At 31.9% G+C, this 20,711-nt stretch overlaps 1 protein-coding gene across 6 annotated transcripts in view; it reads right to left on the bottom strand.

The window, feature by feature from the left end:
* Positions 1 to 20,711, bottom strand: part of LOC116775740 (caskin-2) — a 133,791-nt gene that overhangs the window by 4,841 nt on the left and 108,239 nt on the right. For all 6 annotated transcript variants that reach the window (XM_061521202.1, XM_032668750.2, XM_032668720.2 and 3 more), the window contains 4 exons: positions 1,942 to 2,139; positions 1,246 to 1,433; positions 677 to 856; positions 130 to 342 (listed from right to left, as the gene is read on the bottom strand). In XM_061521202.1, coding sequence (XP_061377186.1) covers positions 130 to 342; positions 677 to 856; positions 1,246 to 1,433; positions 1,942 to 2,139 — 779 coding nt within the window. The remainder of the gene's footprint in view (positions 1 to 129; positions 343 to 676; positions 857 to 1,245; positions 1,434 to 1,941; positions 2,140 to 20,711) is intronic.

Here is a 20,711-nt window from a genome sequence, read left to right as displayed (position 1 = left end):
CTTTGTTATATTTTTTTATGTACATTATGTCATATCAGTATTTGGATCAAATCATTGACAATAATGAGAAGTATTTTTTCTATTCAAATAATAAACCTTTTATTTATTCCTGTTGATATATTATCTTACCGGGATGTAATCAGGCAGATTGTCGGGCACGTTGAGGTTGGTGAGTTCAGCCTTTAACCTCTTGCGATGGTTTGGTTTCTTGATGCCGACCGCTGTGAGGTCCTCGGGCGTCATTCTAGTAACGGTCGCCAGATCGTAGCCCGCTTCGACGAACAGTCTAGCGTATTCTTCCATTTGTAAATCCGCCAGCCATGCATGAATAATATCATGGTCCTGGTTTGAGAATAACAACATTTTCTTTTAGTGCCACCTTCTTGACACAAAGTTGATTTTTGTGTTAAAGACATTATAGAGTTTGGGATTTTAATAGACGCTTTTTTTAAAATATGTAGATGAGAGAACGAGAAGCGTAAAAAATGTATGGAATGATACAAATAAAAAATACTCCACAGATTTAGATGAAACTCTGCAGTAACTTATTTCAGATGTCTGAACAGGACGTATTCCAAAATTCCCAGATGTTCCCGAGGGATTACTTAATAACAGAGACCCCGCAGTCCGTGTGAAGTCACAGGTAAAGGTATATTTTATTCAGATTATCGCTCACCGGTAGTCCCTGACCGATCATGGCCCGCACTCTATCGACGGTATCTCCACAGTGGCAGGTGGCGTGATGATGGTGAGGCATCCGACCGGACGCTCGGCCGCTGTCCAAAGACGCGGACGAGTGCCGGGACCCTGAACCAGCGGAGCCCGAGGATGAACCGGGACTGTCGCGCCCGGGACTCTGTAATACAGGGCAGGTGTTTGATATGTATTTAGGATATCCTTATAACAACTATGCATAATAATGAAACACTGAAAACGCTTCGTCAAACTTGAGGAAATATGAAAACTGATTGGTAAACATTTGGTAAGTTTGAGAACATGAGGGGAGTTTCATACATTTTTTGTCATGATAGACGTTAGTGTTGCGACCATATACATATGTATAAATAAATATCTGGCCGTCAGAACTGTTCTTATTTACACTAAGTATATTTTGATGTGTTTGTAGCGATGGTGGCTCTAATAATCAAAAACAGTGACGTGACTGAATAGTTGTTAATGCTAATGAATGTTTACACAGAAGTAACATTAATAAAATTGTTGTTGAAAAAATTACAGTCGTGTTACCTGTGTCATATCTATGCCCTGGTCATCACTCAGCGCTAGTTGGTGATGATAGTATACAGCTGCCTTGTGTGTGAGGGGCTGGGTGGGTGGAGGGAAGGTGAAGGTTCCTCCCCCAGCAGGACTCTTGCCGAGACTCCCGCTAGCACCGGACACACCCGACACAGTGCTGCCATAGTCCGAGTGATCATCTGGTAAGGATATCATGGAATTTAACGATCAATATCATACATTTGATACTGATAACCATGATTAATAGGAAGGTGGTCCCTAGGAAAGTTTTTTTATGGATGTTCAAATAATGAACCAGGATTTTCGCGGGTACTCCTTTCAATGGAACTAAGTTTATTGAAAACTGTTTTTTTTTATTTTAAAAGTCGGGAACATGTAGAAATAAAACTGCAAGTACGTTACAGAAAAAATCATAACTAAATTTTATAGCAAGTTTGTAATAAAATTATTTTTGACGATTAGGTATACAACACGATAAAAAAAAAATTAAGTTAAAACTCACGATTGCATGATTCAGGTTCGAAAGGGCTATGGCATGTTTAAAAAATATCTTAAGTACGAGAATAAATTATAAAGAATTTTTCATGAAATAAATAATTTTCCAACACGTAGTCAGTCAGCTTCAGTTCTGTACTGGAATTTGAAACAACACTAGTGACTGGTGACACTGAATGCTAGATCTTTTACCTCTTGTATGTGAAGGCGTGTCAGGGGGCTGGGGGTACGCCTGCTCCTCACACGAGGCATAGCCCTGAGAGCCGAAGCTCGAGCCCGAGTGTCTGTGTTGCGGAGTCCCGAATGCATCCCCTGGCACCGCTGGCGGAGGCACTCGCTTTGCAGTCGCTGTCTTACCAGCGCCGCTACCTCCGCGGGACATACCGCCCACTGGAAAATAAACACATGTATCAGTTACCTATATATACTTAGCTATAATATACACATAGTTAGCTATAAAATTGTCGAACTGTATCAAACATATTAATCAATACGCCATTGAAATAGTGTTGATAAAGAAAATTAAATTGAATTTCGACTTCGCAAGACTCATTTTGTTGAAAAATCTATTATAACGGCAATAAGGATATATCATAAAAATATAAGTAGAAAGACTGGCTATAATATAAAGTAAGATGGATCAAGTTATTAAAAGTAAGATAGATGACGACATATCAAATAAAGTGAAACTCCACTCAGACAACAAAAATATTGTAAAGTATAAAACAGAGTGTAACATATAACATTATAAACCAGTAACGAAATACATTTAGAACATTATTTTCATATTAGGCGCCGTGCGAGCTCAAGTGCGTTGATGCTTCCTCGTCTTAACAGCAGCATGAGCGAGTGTTAATATATTTAAAACCCTCAGAGCTGCGCGTTAATCGCGTTCCCGTCAAAGTAGCTGAACTCGGTTATCTGGTTTGTGCGTCGTCGACCGCATTAACAAAATGAGCGTTCATCCCTCACGATAAGAACAGGGAGGCGCCAGGTCTAGTAACAAGCTAACGTCTAACACCATCAATCATGATCGAGGCGATCCGACAGTTAATTGCCCCTGCCGAATCGATGGAGCTAATGGCGGACAATGAAATATATCAAAAATATTGATTCAAATAACGTGAAACTTTTTTAACGAGACGATGTCGCAGATATTCAAATGTCTCTCAGATTGTTTTGACTAATGAGTGGGACGGAGTTTCATGTAACATTTTTTCTTCTTTACAAACGTCATAATTTACAGCGTGGAATACCTAAGTTTTTCTCGTGACATACTTCGTAATGTGCACGGATGTAATAATTTTTGTTTGGTTTTAGCGTTAGCAAATGAATAATTTTTATAAAAACCTCTTTGTTTGTTTACGAATTTGCTGAATTAAAAATTAAGAATGCCGACATTTCTCTACATTCGACGTTTAAACTGAGAGACGGCTCTTTTGAAAAAGAGAAATTATGTTTTCAATTAAAAGCACGCAACGATTTTAAATTAATACGCCTCTTGAGTTTTAATATTTTGCAATTATTTAGCAGCCGTACCATTTACGCAAATTTATCGTTATTTCAAAACGATCGCCCGCTTCCTTACGTTATTTCTTGGAAGTCACACTAATAAGTGAAAGAGGTGATTAATTTTTTAATTAAAAAAACATCTCTCTCATTAATCGCAAACTATATGAGATAGTATGAAGAGTTCTTGAACTTGGTCATCTCCTTAGTTCATGATCGGTGTAGCGGGAGGTGCGGCAAAATGTCGGGTTCACTAAGACCGTACTAATCTGGCAAACAACTCCATACTTTCTTTTATCACATTAACTCGACTCCACACGAAGGGAGTTGCGTCATTATTGCACTGCGTATCTTTATTTATGAGACGATTTGACATAATCTCTGGAACACAGTAAACTGAATGTCGTTCACGGCATAAAGCTTTAGATAAATTAAATAAAAACGACAAAAACTGTCATTTATTAGAACGTAAATGTTATTAATGACCGTGGAAGTTTTTAAAGCGATTAAAATCTTTGCATAGGCTTTTCATTTAAAAATATAAAATTATTTTAAGCATAAACTAAATCTCGACGTAAATGTTTCTTAAATATAGATAAATGAAATTTTTATAAAACGTATTCACCTACTGGCCTGATAGCTTTGTTCGCTTCCGACAGTTAGTCTAGGGTGAAAGGCATATCAAGGCGGTGTAACCTCTTAAATCATTGATAATTTTTACGTTACCAAATGGGATTAGAAAATCAAGCACTTTTTATATGACCATTAGTTTTACGTAAATAGAAAACATTTCATACATATTTTTTACCTAATCTGTTGCATTGTATTTCACTGCAATTGTCGATTAAAAAATCGATTTTTAGTATTGTTTGACGATATACCATCCATAATTTCACATTTTATTGATTAAGAAATTATCGTATAATAATTTGCTAATCGATTTTATACGATTTTATGTAATAGTAGCTACAGAACAAAGGATATACTCGCCATAGAGTTCCACCCTAATAGACACGATCGTGACGGCGAACGTGGAGTTGCTAATTTGTTTGTAATTTAATTTTTTCTTCCTCATTAATGGCCTTTATCGTGTAATTTACGGAAATATATGTACAAAAAGTTTTGTTGCTTTTCGGCGGAATAGTTGAATATTGGCTGTATGACTTCGGATATGTTGTGGAAAATGTTTTTTTTCACACGGGGGTACATTTATTCAATTAACATATGAAGTAGGCAACATATCGATTTTATTATATATAAGTACTAAGGTTCGATTATAGCGACATTCTCAGACTTTATTAAAACACAATTATGCGGCGCCAGCTTTATTACGTTTATTTTTAGACGCGTTCAGCAATATTCTGTATCAATGTAACTAATTGGTCATACCTATGAGACTAATATTATAAATATTAATACTTTCTAGAATATGAGGCTGTGTTATTACCATTTGATAATTTGAAACTGCATTTTTTCTATCATATATTTAAAAAATTTATGATACATTAATAGATTAATCTATGTATGTCTGCTGGAGAAAAATATAATAACCGAAAAACCAAATGGTATAACGCTTAAAGAAAAATTTGTAACATCAAAATTCATAGAGCAGTCGCAGCCGTGTAGCAGTCTAAGAAGTTCTTTATCCTAACGAGAAGCATAAAAGTCTTTGTAAATCGTTAAAATATTGAATACAAAAAGTATACAGATCACGACGTATGTGAAAGTCGGCTGACGAGAAAAAATCGAACGAGCTTGATCGGTACGTTTAGTCTAAGTTTGTAACACACTACACAGAAGGCGATAAGAGTCTATCATTCATAAATATTCGCACATAATATTATTAACATAGGCTATTGAATGAAAAACGCGCGACGCTTCGTCTTTAGTGTGATTCGAGCTTGGACTTAGCAAAAATAACGGTCAATATATTTATGATGTGATGGACAGATTAGTACCGCGCTCTCGACTCTCGTTTAAATACATGACATATATGTATATAAAAAAAAACTGACAATAATAAGTTATTCACCATAAAAACTGTGATTTTCTCGTTTAGTTCCTTAGATATCATAATGGATTTAATTACTCCAATTGAATTTAACAGCGACCACTGACTGTATCATAATTTATTTCATGAAAATTGTAAGAAAATCAATCCTGGTTTCAAGTTGTCTATCGAACCAGGGTCAATAACCTAAATAAATATAACGTCGAATGTATTAGTACAAATGCTGAATTTGTTATTATCGAGAAACCTCGAAAGCCTTCCACTGATTGATGGATCTCAACACTAATTGGTTGCCTTCTGTACCTCAATTTATTCTTATTTTTGGCTAAATTCGTACTTATTATAGATTTATAATTAATGTAACCTTCAAAAAATGTTGCTAAAGACATATCAAATGACCTTTCAGTTCATTTGATAACTAAACTTAAATCACACGGTAAAAAAATTGGCATAAATATATTTGAATAATGAATCGTATTTTAACTTACTCATTACTATATTTTTAAATTGAATCTATATTTTTTTTTATATACACTGTCTTAATTTTCTTCGATTCTCGCCTTAAATAATTCTATGTAAAGAATTAGACGCATATGTACATTTATAGTGATAGACATTCATTATTCAACTTCATAGTCAAAGTTGTGTACAAATATTTATACATATAAATATAAAAAAATATAAAATTTTTTGTTGTTATTTTCAATTAATGACTAGTACATACTTTAATGTTATTATTGCAGAAATCGAGTTATAACAATTTTAATCTCAGTTGTTTAGAATGAAAACAGTAATAGGCCTCTCGAGTTGTACCATTGATTTGAAAGTGTTTTATTTTTAACAAAATAAAAAGAAACACGGAAACGGGAAACGCATCGTGAATAATAAAATTATAGAAAGCTGTTGCGTCCTTATTGTGTTAAACGTTACAGACCATCTCGTTGTATTAAATAGATTGTTCAAGAGTTTATCATCAGCTCCCAACGACTAATGTTATGTCGATGCGCATATATTTATAAAATATAAAGTATGTATGTCTGTATACTGCTTAAACTTCTGAAAGTATTTGAATAAAATTTTGCACGTTAATATAACGAAGATAGGATATGGGGAAGTTTTTATTTCAAGGTATCCCGTGGGATGAGGAGCTGAATCCCAGAGAAATACAAGTTACCGGTTTAAGACTTTGTCTAAAGTTTTAAACATATGTAAGTATTATGTTTAATGATAAACAAAAAAAATGTATTTGGTTAAACATAAAATATAAATGTTATAAAAATATAGAATTCAAAATAAATCATTGCCTCTAGGATTTCTGATAGATAAATATATGTTAATCTACTGTTAAATTATTTTCAGAATTAAAGTTGCGGAATTATAAGAAGAATGTTAATATAACAAAATTATTAATCCCATATTATATGTGCATCAAAAGACAGGACGCGTCAACGAAAAGTTTCTCAGGAAATTTTTTATCGTAAATATAAATTAGGAACCCATTATGGGCTATACTTTCGTAATTAAAGAGCTCTTGTGTGGATAAAAACGAAAGTTTTTACGCAAAACAATCAATCGTTTATAAAAGGTATTTAATAATAATTACGGGGAATTATCAACCGCTTTCTTCAGACGGAAATCAGCGCTTAATGGTATTCATTATGTAACTATTTTAATCCGTACTTTTTATGCACATGTTAAGATTATTATGGATGAGCCATTTTAGCATTAAACTAGTCACGCATATCTTTTTTGAAGTATGAAAATTTATAAATTTTAATAAATTTGGTTGTTTCTTGTTGATAAAAAAAATATGTTCGAGGCTTAACAGAAGTGAGCTTCACATAGGAACCATGACCACTTGTTGCTGCACCGATATCTTCTATCCCATTATGCAAGGCTTCGGAACAAGGGTCACCGACGCCAGAATATTATGGGAAGCTTTGGTGCGGATTGAACGCGCGTGCGCAGTCACTAACGATAAGTTGTAACCAATACACCAACGCCACTTGAGAACGGTCAGACGAAAATAGATACATTTGTAAAACATACTACTAGCGCCATCTGTTGATGACTTTATTGGTAAATCGATAGCGATGACGTCAATGATTCTCTCCTATAAGCGACATTATTAATTAAATCCTACTATAATCAATTCTTATTTTTTAACGAACGGTTTTTTTTATTGTGTGTTGATTAAATTAACATTGTTTCCATTAAAATGTATTTTATTACTGTACATTCGTTCGGTATGGTATGGGGAGTGTGAGAGAATTTTACGAATTAATTTTAATATGATATTTAACGTTCCACATTATAGGCTATTAGCTTTAGATAAACCGTTCCACATTCACTTTGATTTGGTGATAAGCGTGAGAGCGAGGAAGTTCAGGAAATCGAATTGGCGACCGGAGTGACACGTACGCCAACACTTTCGCCGGCCGAATTGACGCTTGGAAACGGCCAGCCTCCACAATGCATGGTTTGATAAATACATTTATTACATAATAAAAATGGCCTCCAATAGTTAGTTTTCATTATTAAAATACATTATACATGTATTAACATTCAAAACTATAAATTTCAATGACCGATCTATCATCTTTCGTATTATTTTAATTATCATAAAAAAAATAAAGTAAAATATCTTTAGTTAGTCACAAAGTAAATAAAAATATGTGTTTTTAAAACTAAACGAGGATAAATGTATTTTTAACGGAAAGACGAATTTATAATGGAACTAAAAAAAAAATACGTTTTATTTATTTTTTTCCTAATCGGGTAAAGGTTTTTTAATTTACGAGTATATTATTTATGAAATGTTTTATAAAATCGTAAAAAAACTCAAAAAAATAAAATCTTCCGTCACAGAAGAATATACAACTAGTGGAGAGACATTTAAAATATAATTACAATATTATCTTTGAATATCATCCATTTATATCAGTTTTTAAAAAAAACCGAGTAAGTACGTTATTTTTATAATTATGTATATTTTTACGTTGATACAAGGGCATTTACATACCGATTTGCAATTTTATGTCACTTAAATGTCATTTTCACTTTACTATTCATACATTTATATGTTGAAATAAAGCTGATGGCGGTTGTAAGTTTAAAAAGTCATTTAAAAAGTAGCTATTAAGTGCTATTTAGTACTGTCAAGGCAATGTAAGCCAATATTGAGAGAGAACTCCAAGATCCTTTGCCATTCCATTCTTCTCGTGTTTCGTTAAAATTCCTCGAAATATCATCTTAAAATCAAGTAATAAGAATGCAAATTTTATACGCGTGAAACATTTCACACGATTGTCGCACAGATTAATATTTTGTACGTAATTTTTTTTGTTCAATATTTTCATATTGAACCTCTTTATTGCTTAAGCGCGTTGTAAATTAGCGTGGCTGTATGTTTTTTCATTGGTCGGTAACAAGTTAATTTCAAAGCGCCAATTGATTGCTTACGCGGATTTCTTCAGAGGAATACATAAAATTTAAGGGTTACATTAATTTGGACGATAACTACGGTTTATGAAACATTATGTGATATAATATAAGTGCTAAGGACAATGCTGTAACTTGCTGGTGTGGTGTATATACACTTTGATGTCTTTATTAAAATGTGAAGTTTAAATTAATAATAATTTTTTAGCGTCTGTTTTATTTCAGATTCTTTTTGTTCATGAAAAAAAGTTAGTTAAACCGATTCTAGAATCGACGTACGCATGTGATTAAATAACAAAAGATCGGGTTATTACGAAGAATAACAAAGTCATTCTGGTATTAAAGTTTTCTTAATAGAATATTTAAAAGACTTAATAAACTTTGCATCTGACACTGGTGTTATTATTATAAGATGAATATCGTGTCTCAGCTTCCCTGATAGTTTAAGTACTGGGGTAATTAAATATAGAACTTATCTTAAAATAAACAAATAAGAAGTATCTGAAAGTTACTTCTGATAACTTTCTCGCCTCGGGCGCTCCAACTACAAAACAATGAAATCAACTATAGTCGTTTGATATTAAAGTATTCATAAGTTCATCTCCATAAAAAAATATACAGGGTGTATATAAATTAAACGTGATTTCTTTTAATGCGAGCTGTTGATTGAATTTAGAAGGAAAATATTTATAATCACGTTACTTTATTGAACGAGTTATTCTTAACAAGTAACAAGTCCTTTCATTTGCTATTTATGATAGAGCTGTGCATTAAAAATAGTCGGACATGTTGGATATTCCGCAATGACGTCACTATAGCCGTGCATTATCAATCAAATTGACCCTGTTTTTGGACATTACAGAATTTCAGTTCCATCGGTTGAAAAAAAATCATTCGTAAGATTTCACCCGAACTTAACATACATGGCAAGTTATGTAAAAGCTTGTAAAATTGTAATTCTTGTAAATTTTGAAATGAAACCCCATTTAAATGGAACGCATCAAAAATTTTTTTTGTATCTCGATTACCGCCAACGAGACATCTGAATGGCATACAGTACAGCTTTAGTAAAATGTCACGTACATAGTTTATGTCAACAATTATACGATTTAAACATTAAGCGGAACGCTCGCATTGAACATTCTAAACACTAGCACTTTTAACTTTCACATAATTAAAAAAAATTAAAGTCGTAAAAGTAATTTATAATTAAAAGTAATTTGTTGGAGAGTTGGTAAACATATTTTGGAGGTTCAAGACAAAATGGCGTCTTTATTTTATGTTTGACACATTTTCCTTAGACTCATACATTTTTAAACTAGAATTTAATTTATAATAAAACCAGCTTATATATGTAACGCTAAAATTAAGATATTTATTATTTATTTGCCAGTTCTTATTCAATATCAATAAAAACTTTTTAATTGATAACAATATAAATATTTTAATTATTTTTCTAAATAAATTTAGATATTTTAAGACTATCTTTAAATACATTCCTTATATATATAACGTTTAAAATTACCGTTTATGGAATATCCTCGGATATTAGTCGATGATATTAATATAAAGTTACCTGTTATTATTAAAAAATCCGGCAGCCAATTAACTTATGATATCCTAGTGTACGGCATGTTTAATTTGGCAGGCAAATTAATGAAAGGGTCTTAACGAAATTGCTAATTATCTGACCGTTAAATGGGGTCACGCCCCCCGAAACGCACAGACACTTTTAATTACAATTTTAATATAGCGTTATTAGAGTTGATTAATTCGTTAAGATGGAAATGTCTTTGGACATTTTATTGAGATCAGTGGGTAATTTTATTTCAAAATTACTTCTGTGTGATACCTGGGTAGCTTGATTTGGTTAGGTATATAAACCAGGGCGGAGAGTGGTTCGTAATTGGAACTATTCTTGAAGTACCTGCATGATGGTCTCGGTGTTTCTAAGACATTGGATCCGATCTTAGAATATTGTTTAGAGAAGGGGTCAATTATCACAACCTTCGATAGCAGAACAATCAAACTACGTACGGAAATAGAATACTCCTCGACGTATATTTTGAACACTATATAAAATGTGTTCGAGAAAGTTACGACTATTAAGATATTTTAGAATTGACCCTTATAATTAGTCAATTATGTTTTTGAAATGATTTTTATGTAGCAAGCAAGTAATATCTTTTCCTCCCCAAGACTATATAAATTTAGCGGGTAATTTTTTGATGCTTTATATCTTTGTAATAGCTAGCTCGAGCCTAGTGTCAGCTATTAATCAGTTAGTAATTGCTCGCTCTAAGCTGTGGCAAAATTACAGAGCTACAAGTGAAATGTATCAAATCTGTAATTACAACGGATTTAACACGACTTAAAGGTCACTCTAACTTTATGATATTTCAATTTAATAATATTTTTGCTTAATTTGAAATAACGATTTATGTCTCCTGATTTAATTTATTAGTTTTATAATATATATATTTTTTAACAGATTGTAACTAGAATAAGTATGATTATTAAAAATTATGACTATTGTATGATTTAAAACGGAATGGCATATGAAATACGCTTGGATCTCATACTTAGATACATGTGTGTAAGTCAGTCGTGACTCGCCAGTGGGTCAAGATTTTAATAACCGATAAGAATTTAAATGTAAGCATAAAATCTAATAATCAGATGATCAAAAGATTAAAGAACCTTTGTTACAAACATAAGAGTCATTTTGCTCTAAGCATTCATAGATTAGCCTTAAATGTTGAGTTATTATGTGTTGTCAAATCATAGATTAGGAATTTTGGCGCCAAACAGTGGCTTGACGGAGAAAGCTAGCCTCCGGCGTTATATATTGGTGTCAATGTTTGTCAAAATGGATATAAAAAATGGCGCAACAGCCGTTGGCTTCACTCAACATTTATGTGATAGCATTTGTTCAATCGACTACATATATGTAATGGACATTTTTAAACATATTTTAAATAGTATTATCATAAAACCCGCTTTCGAAACGTGCGTCGAGTTAAATACACAGGTATTATTTGCGGCTTAAGTGTATTTAAAAAATTCATTTCGTATAATAATTTGAAGAGATTAAATATATTTAGCTTCTGATTTAAATTAATCATCCACATTCAAATCGTGTGTTCATCGAGGTTGTACATTGTTCACAGATAATAAATATACAGCTAACAAATGGTTCGTGACTATAGTAGGCTAGATTTATTTCACTAAAGCATATTATTCTATGGAACTTATCAAACATTGTTTATTCGAATTCTGCTGGAGGTTGTTTAGAACAAAACTAGTTGTCGAGAGCTCTTTAGAGGACTGTCACTATATAATTAATAACACATTTCAGGAGCTAGGTCAAATTTAAAATTTTTTTTTGTTTCGTATAATAACTATATATAATCAGAATGCAATCCAATTTAATAGTTTGTAAGGAGAAGGACGGGTCGTGTCGATTGGAATGATTTTCATCTTGGACGCGTTATTGTGTGCACGACTCGAGTTTTAAACCGCAAGGAGTTGAGATGGTAATGTATATTGCGAATTAAATGTTCAAACAAACGATAAGAAAATAAACAAAAAAGTTAATACATGAATGTGGCAGGTGCTTAAAAGAACTAAGAAATATATGACGCCAAAATTTATTTTTTATATTAAATATATTGTCATTGTCATAGTTTATAACTATCTGTGGTCATAAACTAAGATCGAGTTCGCTAATCGATTATTTTTGTGATCTTTGCTAGTAAGAAGTACTCCAAGTCTTGTGTGGGCTTACACCGTTTTCTAAAGTGCATTCCAATGTTCGTCTTAATCTGTTACGCTTTCCTCATTTATCCGTTAAATAGTCTATCCGAGTGGTGGCTCTGATACACCTAAATGTATTATAAGAATATTCGATTAAATAATTTAAATAAGTACAAAAAAGACGTATTCAATTTAAATTTAAATTTTTACATGATGTTTATTGGATATTCATCATTCATTCGTTTAATTGAAAACGTTATCTTTAATCGTGAACAACATGTGATCGTTTCATAAAATAAAAGATGGCGTCTTGTATAACGTTGAAATACATCCAGGTATGTCGCGATCAATCTTGGATGCTGATTTACAGCCTATAGAATAATAAATTATTTATGTCAACCGATAAATAGCGCATGACTCCGCGTCAACCATTACTGGATCGAGTGATATAGATGAATGATTGTTAGACCAAGGAGTTAGTGTGGATTTGTGGGACCTATTTGTTACACGTTCGGAAACTGTACAGGGTCTCAAGCGAAATTGGGGATTAATATCTATCTATTAGATATTTTCAATTCATTTTGTTAGTTTTTAATCATGAAATTTTAAGAATTCATATGTGTTGTATAATTTAAGAAAAATAAGAAAATCCATTACTTATGATAAAAAAAAATAATTTTGTTATTCTATGGAACTATGTTTACGTCACAACAATTCAGAAATATTTGTTCAGTATGCTACTACATAAATTTCTCCTTCACATGACATTGGTATGCCTTTAAAAATAAAATTCTGATTGTTGTCCAAAATTTTAAAATGAAAATTATGATCCTTACAAAGGAAATTTAATCAAAATGATTCACCCAAAACTCTTTCCTGATAAAAGTATCTAGAAAAACAGAGGAACACTTTCTACAGGACATTTATTTTAATTATTAATGAAACTTAATTTTTTCGTATACTACTAGTTTTTCTATCATTATATTTCTATCTGTTCTCGAAGTTTCCATTACCTTTCAGTGACCGTGGTCGCGGGCGGGTGAGATGAAAGTTTAATTTATTGTTTATTAATAAATTTTTCAGTGTTGTAAACTTAAGAAATGCTGATATTTGACTGTGCACAAGGAGCGAGATTTAGGTTACTTGTGGTAATTATTGTCAATTCGCCAATGTTCCATAGTAAAGAACAATATCGTTTTAAAAAATTAGTTTGAATCTGTTTGAATAAAATATAAATTAATTTGGATAAAAAAAATAAGTTTAAAATATTATATATTTATATAAAATAAGTATTTTCGATGTTTAAATTATTCGCTGCTATAAAATGTCGTATTCACTATCCAACCTTCAGTTCAAATTTCCGTATTTGATAAACAATATCTGGCAACAATTTCCATTTATATACATTATAGTGTCGATTCATTTAGCATCATTATCAAGTTGAAAATGTAACTGGTTTGTGCTTACAAGGATATAAACTAATAACTCTGTGACAAGAGCACGAATACATTGTTTTGTTGAATTTAAAGCGGCGAAGCAACAATCCAATATGGTCGCGTTGTGAGTTGCTTGTTAGCAAAATGGTACGAGCGGGCATTTTTCAAACATGGCGGACGTATGTTACCTCTCGGCGCCAGCCCACTCAGTAACCGATATAGACTCGCTTTCAATTATGTTCCATGCCCGGCGTAATCGAAACTTCTCTGGGATATTTGAAGACGTTTTTATTGCGTCCCTTATACATATTGTATGTGGAAGTTATAGATTCATATCAATTGAATATGTTGACCCGACAATCACTTCATTCATATGACGACCTTTGCAGCGTACGGACGGAATTCCCACGTGGTTGATCACAAGAACCTATTCGGACCGATGACATTTCAGAACGATTAATTCGACCCTTTTAATCTACAAATTGAATGGCGCTGGGTCTCACTCCGCCTCAACGATGTTGTGCTCTTCTAATTAGCGTTCATTATGGCTTGTGGCTGTACGTTAAGATCTTTGACTCCCTAACTAATTTGTTCTCTTGCTCCATTTACTGAGTATAAATGTTTCTAACTGCAGCTGGCCTTTGCCAAGTTTCGGTTGCCCAATTCGCAGTTGTTTCCCTTACGCCAATATTCTAATAAGCCTTTCGATTCCATTGAATCTGGTCTGTGAATAGTTTTTACATGTAAAACCTTAATTAACAGCTCCGAGCGCACGGTTCAAACGACGTTGATTATCGCATTTTTGTCAAATGCATTTAAATACATACATAAACAATTTCGGTCCACTTTAGCTAGAGGTGTGTCGGAACCTCAGATTGCGTCATTAAGGCGCAGCTAATTAGAATCTATATATAATGTACGTTATTTAGTATTTAGTTACAGTTCAATAAACACCATCCATTACGGCTGTGTCACGTATCATAATTTTATTCGATTGAAATGTTTGCTGGCCAATAAATTGATAACAAAACAGACATTGACAGAATCGTATCGGTAACATGTACCTAACTATATTAAATACATATGATTGAAATGCTCTATTAAGTATATAAACTTATAATTGGAAAGTTATCTTATGCCTATGTCTAATGCCTATTTCGATGCCTTTTTACTTTATTCAATATCACTACGTTATCTTTTATAGTATATCCAAACCAACTATATTAATTCAATGTAATCTTAGTGTAATAATTGACAAGAAAAATCATAATCCACTAACAAGATAAGAATATCCTTGTACAGACAATACAATAGACACTGGCAGACTAAACAAAGCGGGCTCTGTAAGTCGTTTAGATGACACAACGGAGCATTAGCGATCAAATAGAACGATAACTCAACCAGTCTACTGTGGAATTGATCGCATCAGACGAATTACAGACGTGATGTGTCCATTGCTTTTTTCAAAATGTTTATCAATGTACATGTCATCGTCATACCTTAACGTTACTAAGTATAAAATATATTTTGTTAATATTACTTTATCGGATTAAATAAATATATATGTTTGGTCATTATTTTGTTTAAAGTTTCAAAGATATCCAATAAAGCATCACGAATTCTGTTAACGTAAGGGAGATAATTACTTTGTTACTTCTATAATAATGTTTTTGACATAAAAATTAAGTTGAGTTCAACTAAAAGTAATCATACAAAAAATTTAAAGACACGAGGAATTAGGAGACAGTTGCTTTTATATATATAGCTTTTTTCATTTAAATGTTGGTTTTAAATAAATTAGCTTCATTGTTAAAAAAATACAATTATATTGGGTGTCAGTTTCGGCCATTGGACTGTAGGATTAAGTATGTATATATATATATATATATATATTAAAAAATAACAGCAAAAAGTTAATCTATCATTTGAAATAACTGAATAAGACTCAAATTTTCCTGACAAATATGGCACCAATATCTTTATATTTCCTGTAATTGTATGTAGATATATAAGGCAATACATAAAGTACTAGGTACCTAAGACCTAATATATACAGCACAGAAATGTAGTCATTAAACACTACCTTTATTGGTATTCATTAAAATTAATTCCAAAAGGTCGCATATGTTCATTCAGGCGCCAATTATTTATTTTTTTTTTTTTGATATATTTTACGAATGTATCCACAATTTGGAACATTTCTAACAAATTAATAAATTTTTAATGATGTGCCAAACAACTTTTTCCTTGTAATACAATTCCAGCACACTGTAGCTACGATGAAAGAAAAGTATGTATTATAACTTGACGTCATATATTTTTTTAAATTATTGGCAATTCAGACATGAAGAATGACTTCAAATAACCCTTCCTTGGCTGTTAAGTGTTAACTTGGAATCCCTCGCCCGAGGACAGGTCCGTCAGTCTGATGTTTACCGTGATTTGTTGTTATTGGCTGCCGGTTTAAAACTGTCGGCTTCATATTTATAAAAAAAAGCAGAAACATTAATGTGAGAGAAGATAAAGGAAGAACTTTCTTTATTATTTATACAGGAAATACAGTCGTTGAATTAAAAAAAAAGGAATAGTAATGATATACATACACTCCTGGCATTTAATTTCGGGAACGTGTCTTGGCATAAAATTAAATCTATCCGACCCCACGCCGGCCATGTATAGCCCTTATTGCTAACAATTAATTTTTACGAGCGTTCGTCACTTGCGTGGTGGCCACTTTCCATTACTAAGAGTCGATGATATGTTAAATTAAAAAGTCCTAAATTGCTGATACCAGTGTTCCATTAAAAATCTGTAATTCATTCCAGGTAGAGTTCAGTGTCAAACGCGCTGCGGTATAAGGTATTCGCTGGGTTTTTTTAAATAATAAAACGTTTATTTGTACGTGTGAGTTAAATCGGCGAATCTCAAAAGTCTCACGTATCAAATGCATTGTGCAACAGAACAGGGACGCACGCTCTCATCCCACGCAGAATATATAATGAGACGACATGACAGACCGAATTATTACTATCATAACAGATTTGCGATGAAATATTTATTAAAATTTCATATAAAAGCTTTTGTTTGAGACGAAAATTTCGCATAGCAACAGCGGCGATCATTTGATAGTGATTTATTATTTAATGATCAGAGTAAAGTATATTATAATCGTGTTTTAGTAATAATTGATATTTGATAAGATCACTCTGCCGGCCCTGGAGTCCTTGACGTGGGGTATGGAAGTCCCGCATGGAAATTTCGTTCGAAGCGAGACAAACCCTCCCGCATTTTGCATTCGTTGAGCTTTCTTTTATAAATAAATTTAAACGTCGCGACAGATACAAAAATAATTGAATATAACACAAGTATATTTTATAATTTAAATGAAACTAGTATTATTCGGATTTACTAAGCGAAATACTCGCGAAAATCTTAGATCTCATTATGTGAACCAGTATATTTTATAATGTTCATTACTTTCATAACATTATGTGTTTCAAAGGATTATAGTAGTTAACTCCAATAAATATTACTCTCTACTAATATACTAAAAATAAGTCTTAAGGTACATATTTTTTTTATTTGCAATTAATTTATTCAATTTTATAAAACACAATTTGAATGTTTTATATAAACATGAGATCGTCCGTCGTAATGTTTGTTGTCGGCCAAATGCAAATTGATATTAAGATCCGACATTTGATGTCTTAATAAAAATTGTTTTGGACGTTTATGACACACCATCCCATCTAAAACAGGATTTGTGGGTGATACGACGATTGTCGAACATCAATGGAATTCGTGATTTTATGTGACATAATGCAAATATTTGAAAATTTATGTAAAAATTATCTTTATCGAAGAAAGTGTTATTGAGAAAGGTTCATAAATTACCGAAAACAATGAGTTTGTTATGTGTATTTTTTGCATCAATACATTTTTATACATATAGTTTTAAATGAAAAATAATTTTAAATATATTTTACTACATATAAGTTATTGGTAACGTAAAAAGCTAATAAAACTTTGTCTCATTACCAAACAAAGGCTTACATGACAAAAGTCGTGTTTTCTATTTTTAGCCGCGGGACACGAGTTCCAAACCCGTTGGGAATATTAAAAAATAAATTATAATTTTATGTCATATTATATTCTGGTTGCCACAAGAAAAAAATCTATATTATATTTACATTAATGTTATACTTTATTTTTTTAATAGACAACACTGACGACTATATAGGACTTGTTTTGTCATGAAGACTAATCTGAGAGTTATAAGAACGAAAGAAACGGGAAGATAAAAGTAAATATAGGAACAACGGCATTTTAAATGTCAGGGACAAAGGTCTCCCAAAAAAAGGCACCAACTCGGAATATTGATGAGGAAATACAATAGGACCAAAACATCGAGACACTTCCCCACTGTTATGGATATTCAAATACTTTAACCCTTTTATAGTTGCGCCGCTGTAAAGCATGTTCCGTAGCCGAGTGCTGAGACGATTCAGGCAATCTTTTGTTTATACTATTTACGAGTTTGGGAAAATATGACAGGGATTTGTAAGGACTTTAACAGTTTTTAACAGTAACTTTCAGCAGTTCTTCTTACGTATATTCAACTGTTAAAATATCTAATGCAGATTATAACTATATGCCATAGTATTTAGATACTCTTCCTTGCTTAATTATCCAACATTCAAAAAGAGAAGCCATTAGGATATTTTATTTAGATTTTAATATGATCTTATAAATGACATTAAAATTGTTTCAAAACAACATCTGTCAACTTTAAATATATCCGCGTCAAGTTTTTAAAAATATGAATAGACTGAAAAAATAATTACTGACAACCTTTTTGGAGGAGTTGGATGTTTTTAACTTTCACCCATTCCCATGATACTAAATAACATCAATTAAAAAAAGTTTTATTATAAGCCATGTTAAACGACTTCCCTATAAGTTAAAACGTTCCTGTCTATTAAATCTGTTAATAGTTCAACATGTCTTATGAGAGCATTAATTTTTTTCAGTAATTATACAAAAATAGAGCCGCGACGTTATCATTCTGGTGGTATTTATAAACGCGTGGACACCGGTAACGCTTAACGCTTCTTTATAGTTTCGTCTCTCATCTGATATGAATCTCAATTTACAATAACATATATATTTTTTAAGGTAACGCTCGCTGTATAACGCCCCCGTATGTTGCACTACCCGTTTGACAGACAATGGCTTATAAATATCTTTACCGTAACCTGAGTACTGAAACATAAAGTTTATCTCTTTTTATTTTATAACCTTAACTAATTCCTGAATATGCTTGTTAGTTATGCCATAAATTTCAACTTTCTTTGGTACTAAGGATGTTATGAATAAGTACTATAGAAAGTAAGAAATAAGGAATACAACAATAAATAAGTATATGATTATATATATATATATATATATATATATATATATTAGAATGCTAGTCGGACTGATTTTATCGATCTTTCTTGTCTAGTTTCATAGAAGCAGTTTGCTATAAGAATACTTGGAAGGCTACACGAATCTCACTTGAGATTTATGTTTTTTACAACGAAATAACTGTTTGGTTAATTAAAATTATGTTTACCGTGAACAATATCTGTAATTTAAGAGCGTGGGTAAACTGGGTGACCATAATTTATGTCCGGTTAAGGACAGTTCTAATTAGGTCTGAATATCAAGACAGAATATGATTTCCCCCGGGATTGTATATGATGACATATGCTGCTAGCGTAGGTACTGACAACACTTTTTGTATGTATCTATTAGACCAAACACGTCTACATTATATTATTATTACTTATATATCTATATATTTATTTGTCTATTCATATATATACATGTTAAAATCTATTAAACAGAATAAAAATATTTGAGTAAAGATATCGTCATGTTCGAATAATTAAAAATAAATTCGATTGTTCTTAAATAATAGTAATAGATGTTCAAAGTGTCATATATCCGAGCCAATTAACATTGTAGATTTTAAATATGTTCACGTCTCAACAAACTGTCGTATTAAATGACAATAGAAAAATGAATTGTTCAAATTTGATATGAGCGGAGTCTTCACAATCGAGGTCAGTCACCGATAACTCAGACATATTTGTATAACCTATCAATGATTGGCAGATCCCTATATTGAAATGTTACATTGAAGTTGGCATTTTCCATTGAATAATCTTTTGATACAACTATGAACTCTATTCATATCAAGTTAAGCTCTTATTTATTTTTGACACAAGCACGTCATTTATAATCTGTTTTACAGATTGTAATCCAGTTAGTTGAAACGACAAAACACTCTGTTTATTAAGTTGACCTTAATATGTTTATAATTTTTTATTCATAACTACAATGAGAAAATCGTGTGTTGTTGGTTAAATGATCAACAAACGATTACTATAAAGACGGTTACTTAAAAATGTGATAGATATTAATTTTGGCGATGACAGATGTGAGTTGTGACTGCAGTATAACGGTGGATTATGCAAATAGAATGAAATTAAAACGGGTTTATTATTGGTCGTTAACATTTTAATTATTCAGAGTTCGTTTGCGACCGATAATATCTGATTGAAGAAAGCGTGACGAAAAATTTGACGACATTAAAGATTTGATTCATTATTTATTTTATCGTGGTAGTCGACTTTTTTTATCTCTGTTTTTTTTTTTTAATCAATGATAAGTTTAAAAATGTTCTGACAAAAAAGTCAACGTCATTTTTAAAAAGGACTCCGTGAAAAGGTTCATTACAATGCGAATGTAAGTGAGTCTGACAA

The sequence above is a fragment of the Danaus plexippus genome, chromosome 8 (genome assembly GCF_018135715.1).
Source record: "Danaus plexippus chromosome 8, MEX_DaPlex, whole genome shotgun sequence".
NCBI lineage: Eukaryota > Metazoa > Arthropoda > Insecta > Lepidoptera > Nymphalidae > Danaus > Danaus plexippus.
Note: the sequence above shows the minus strand (reverse complement) of the source record. Positions and strands in the feature narration are given on the sequence as shown.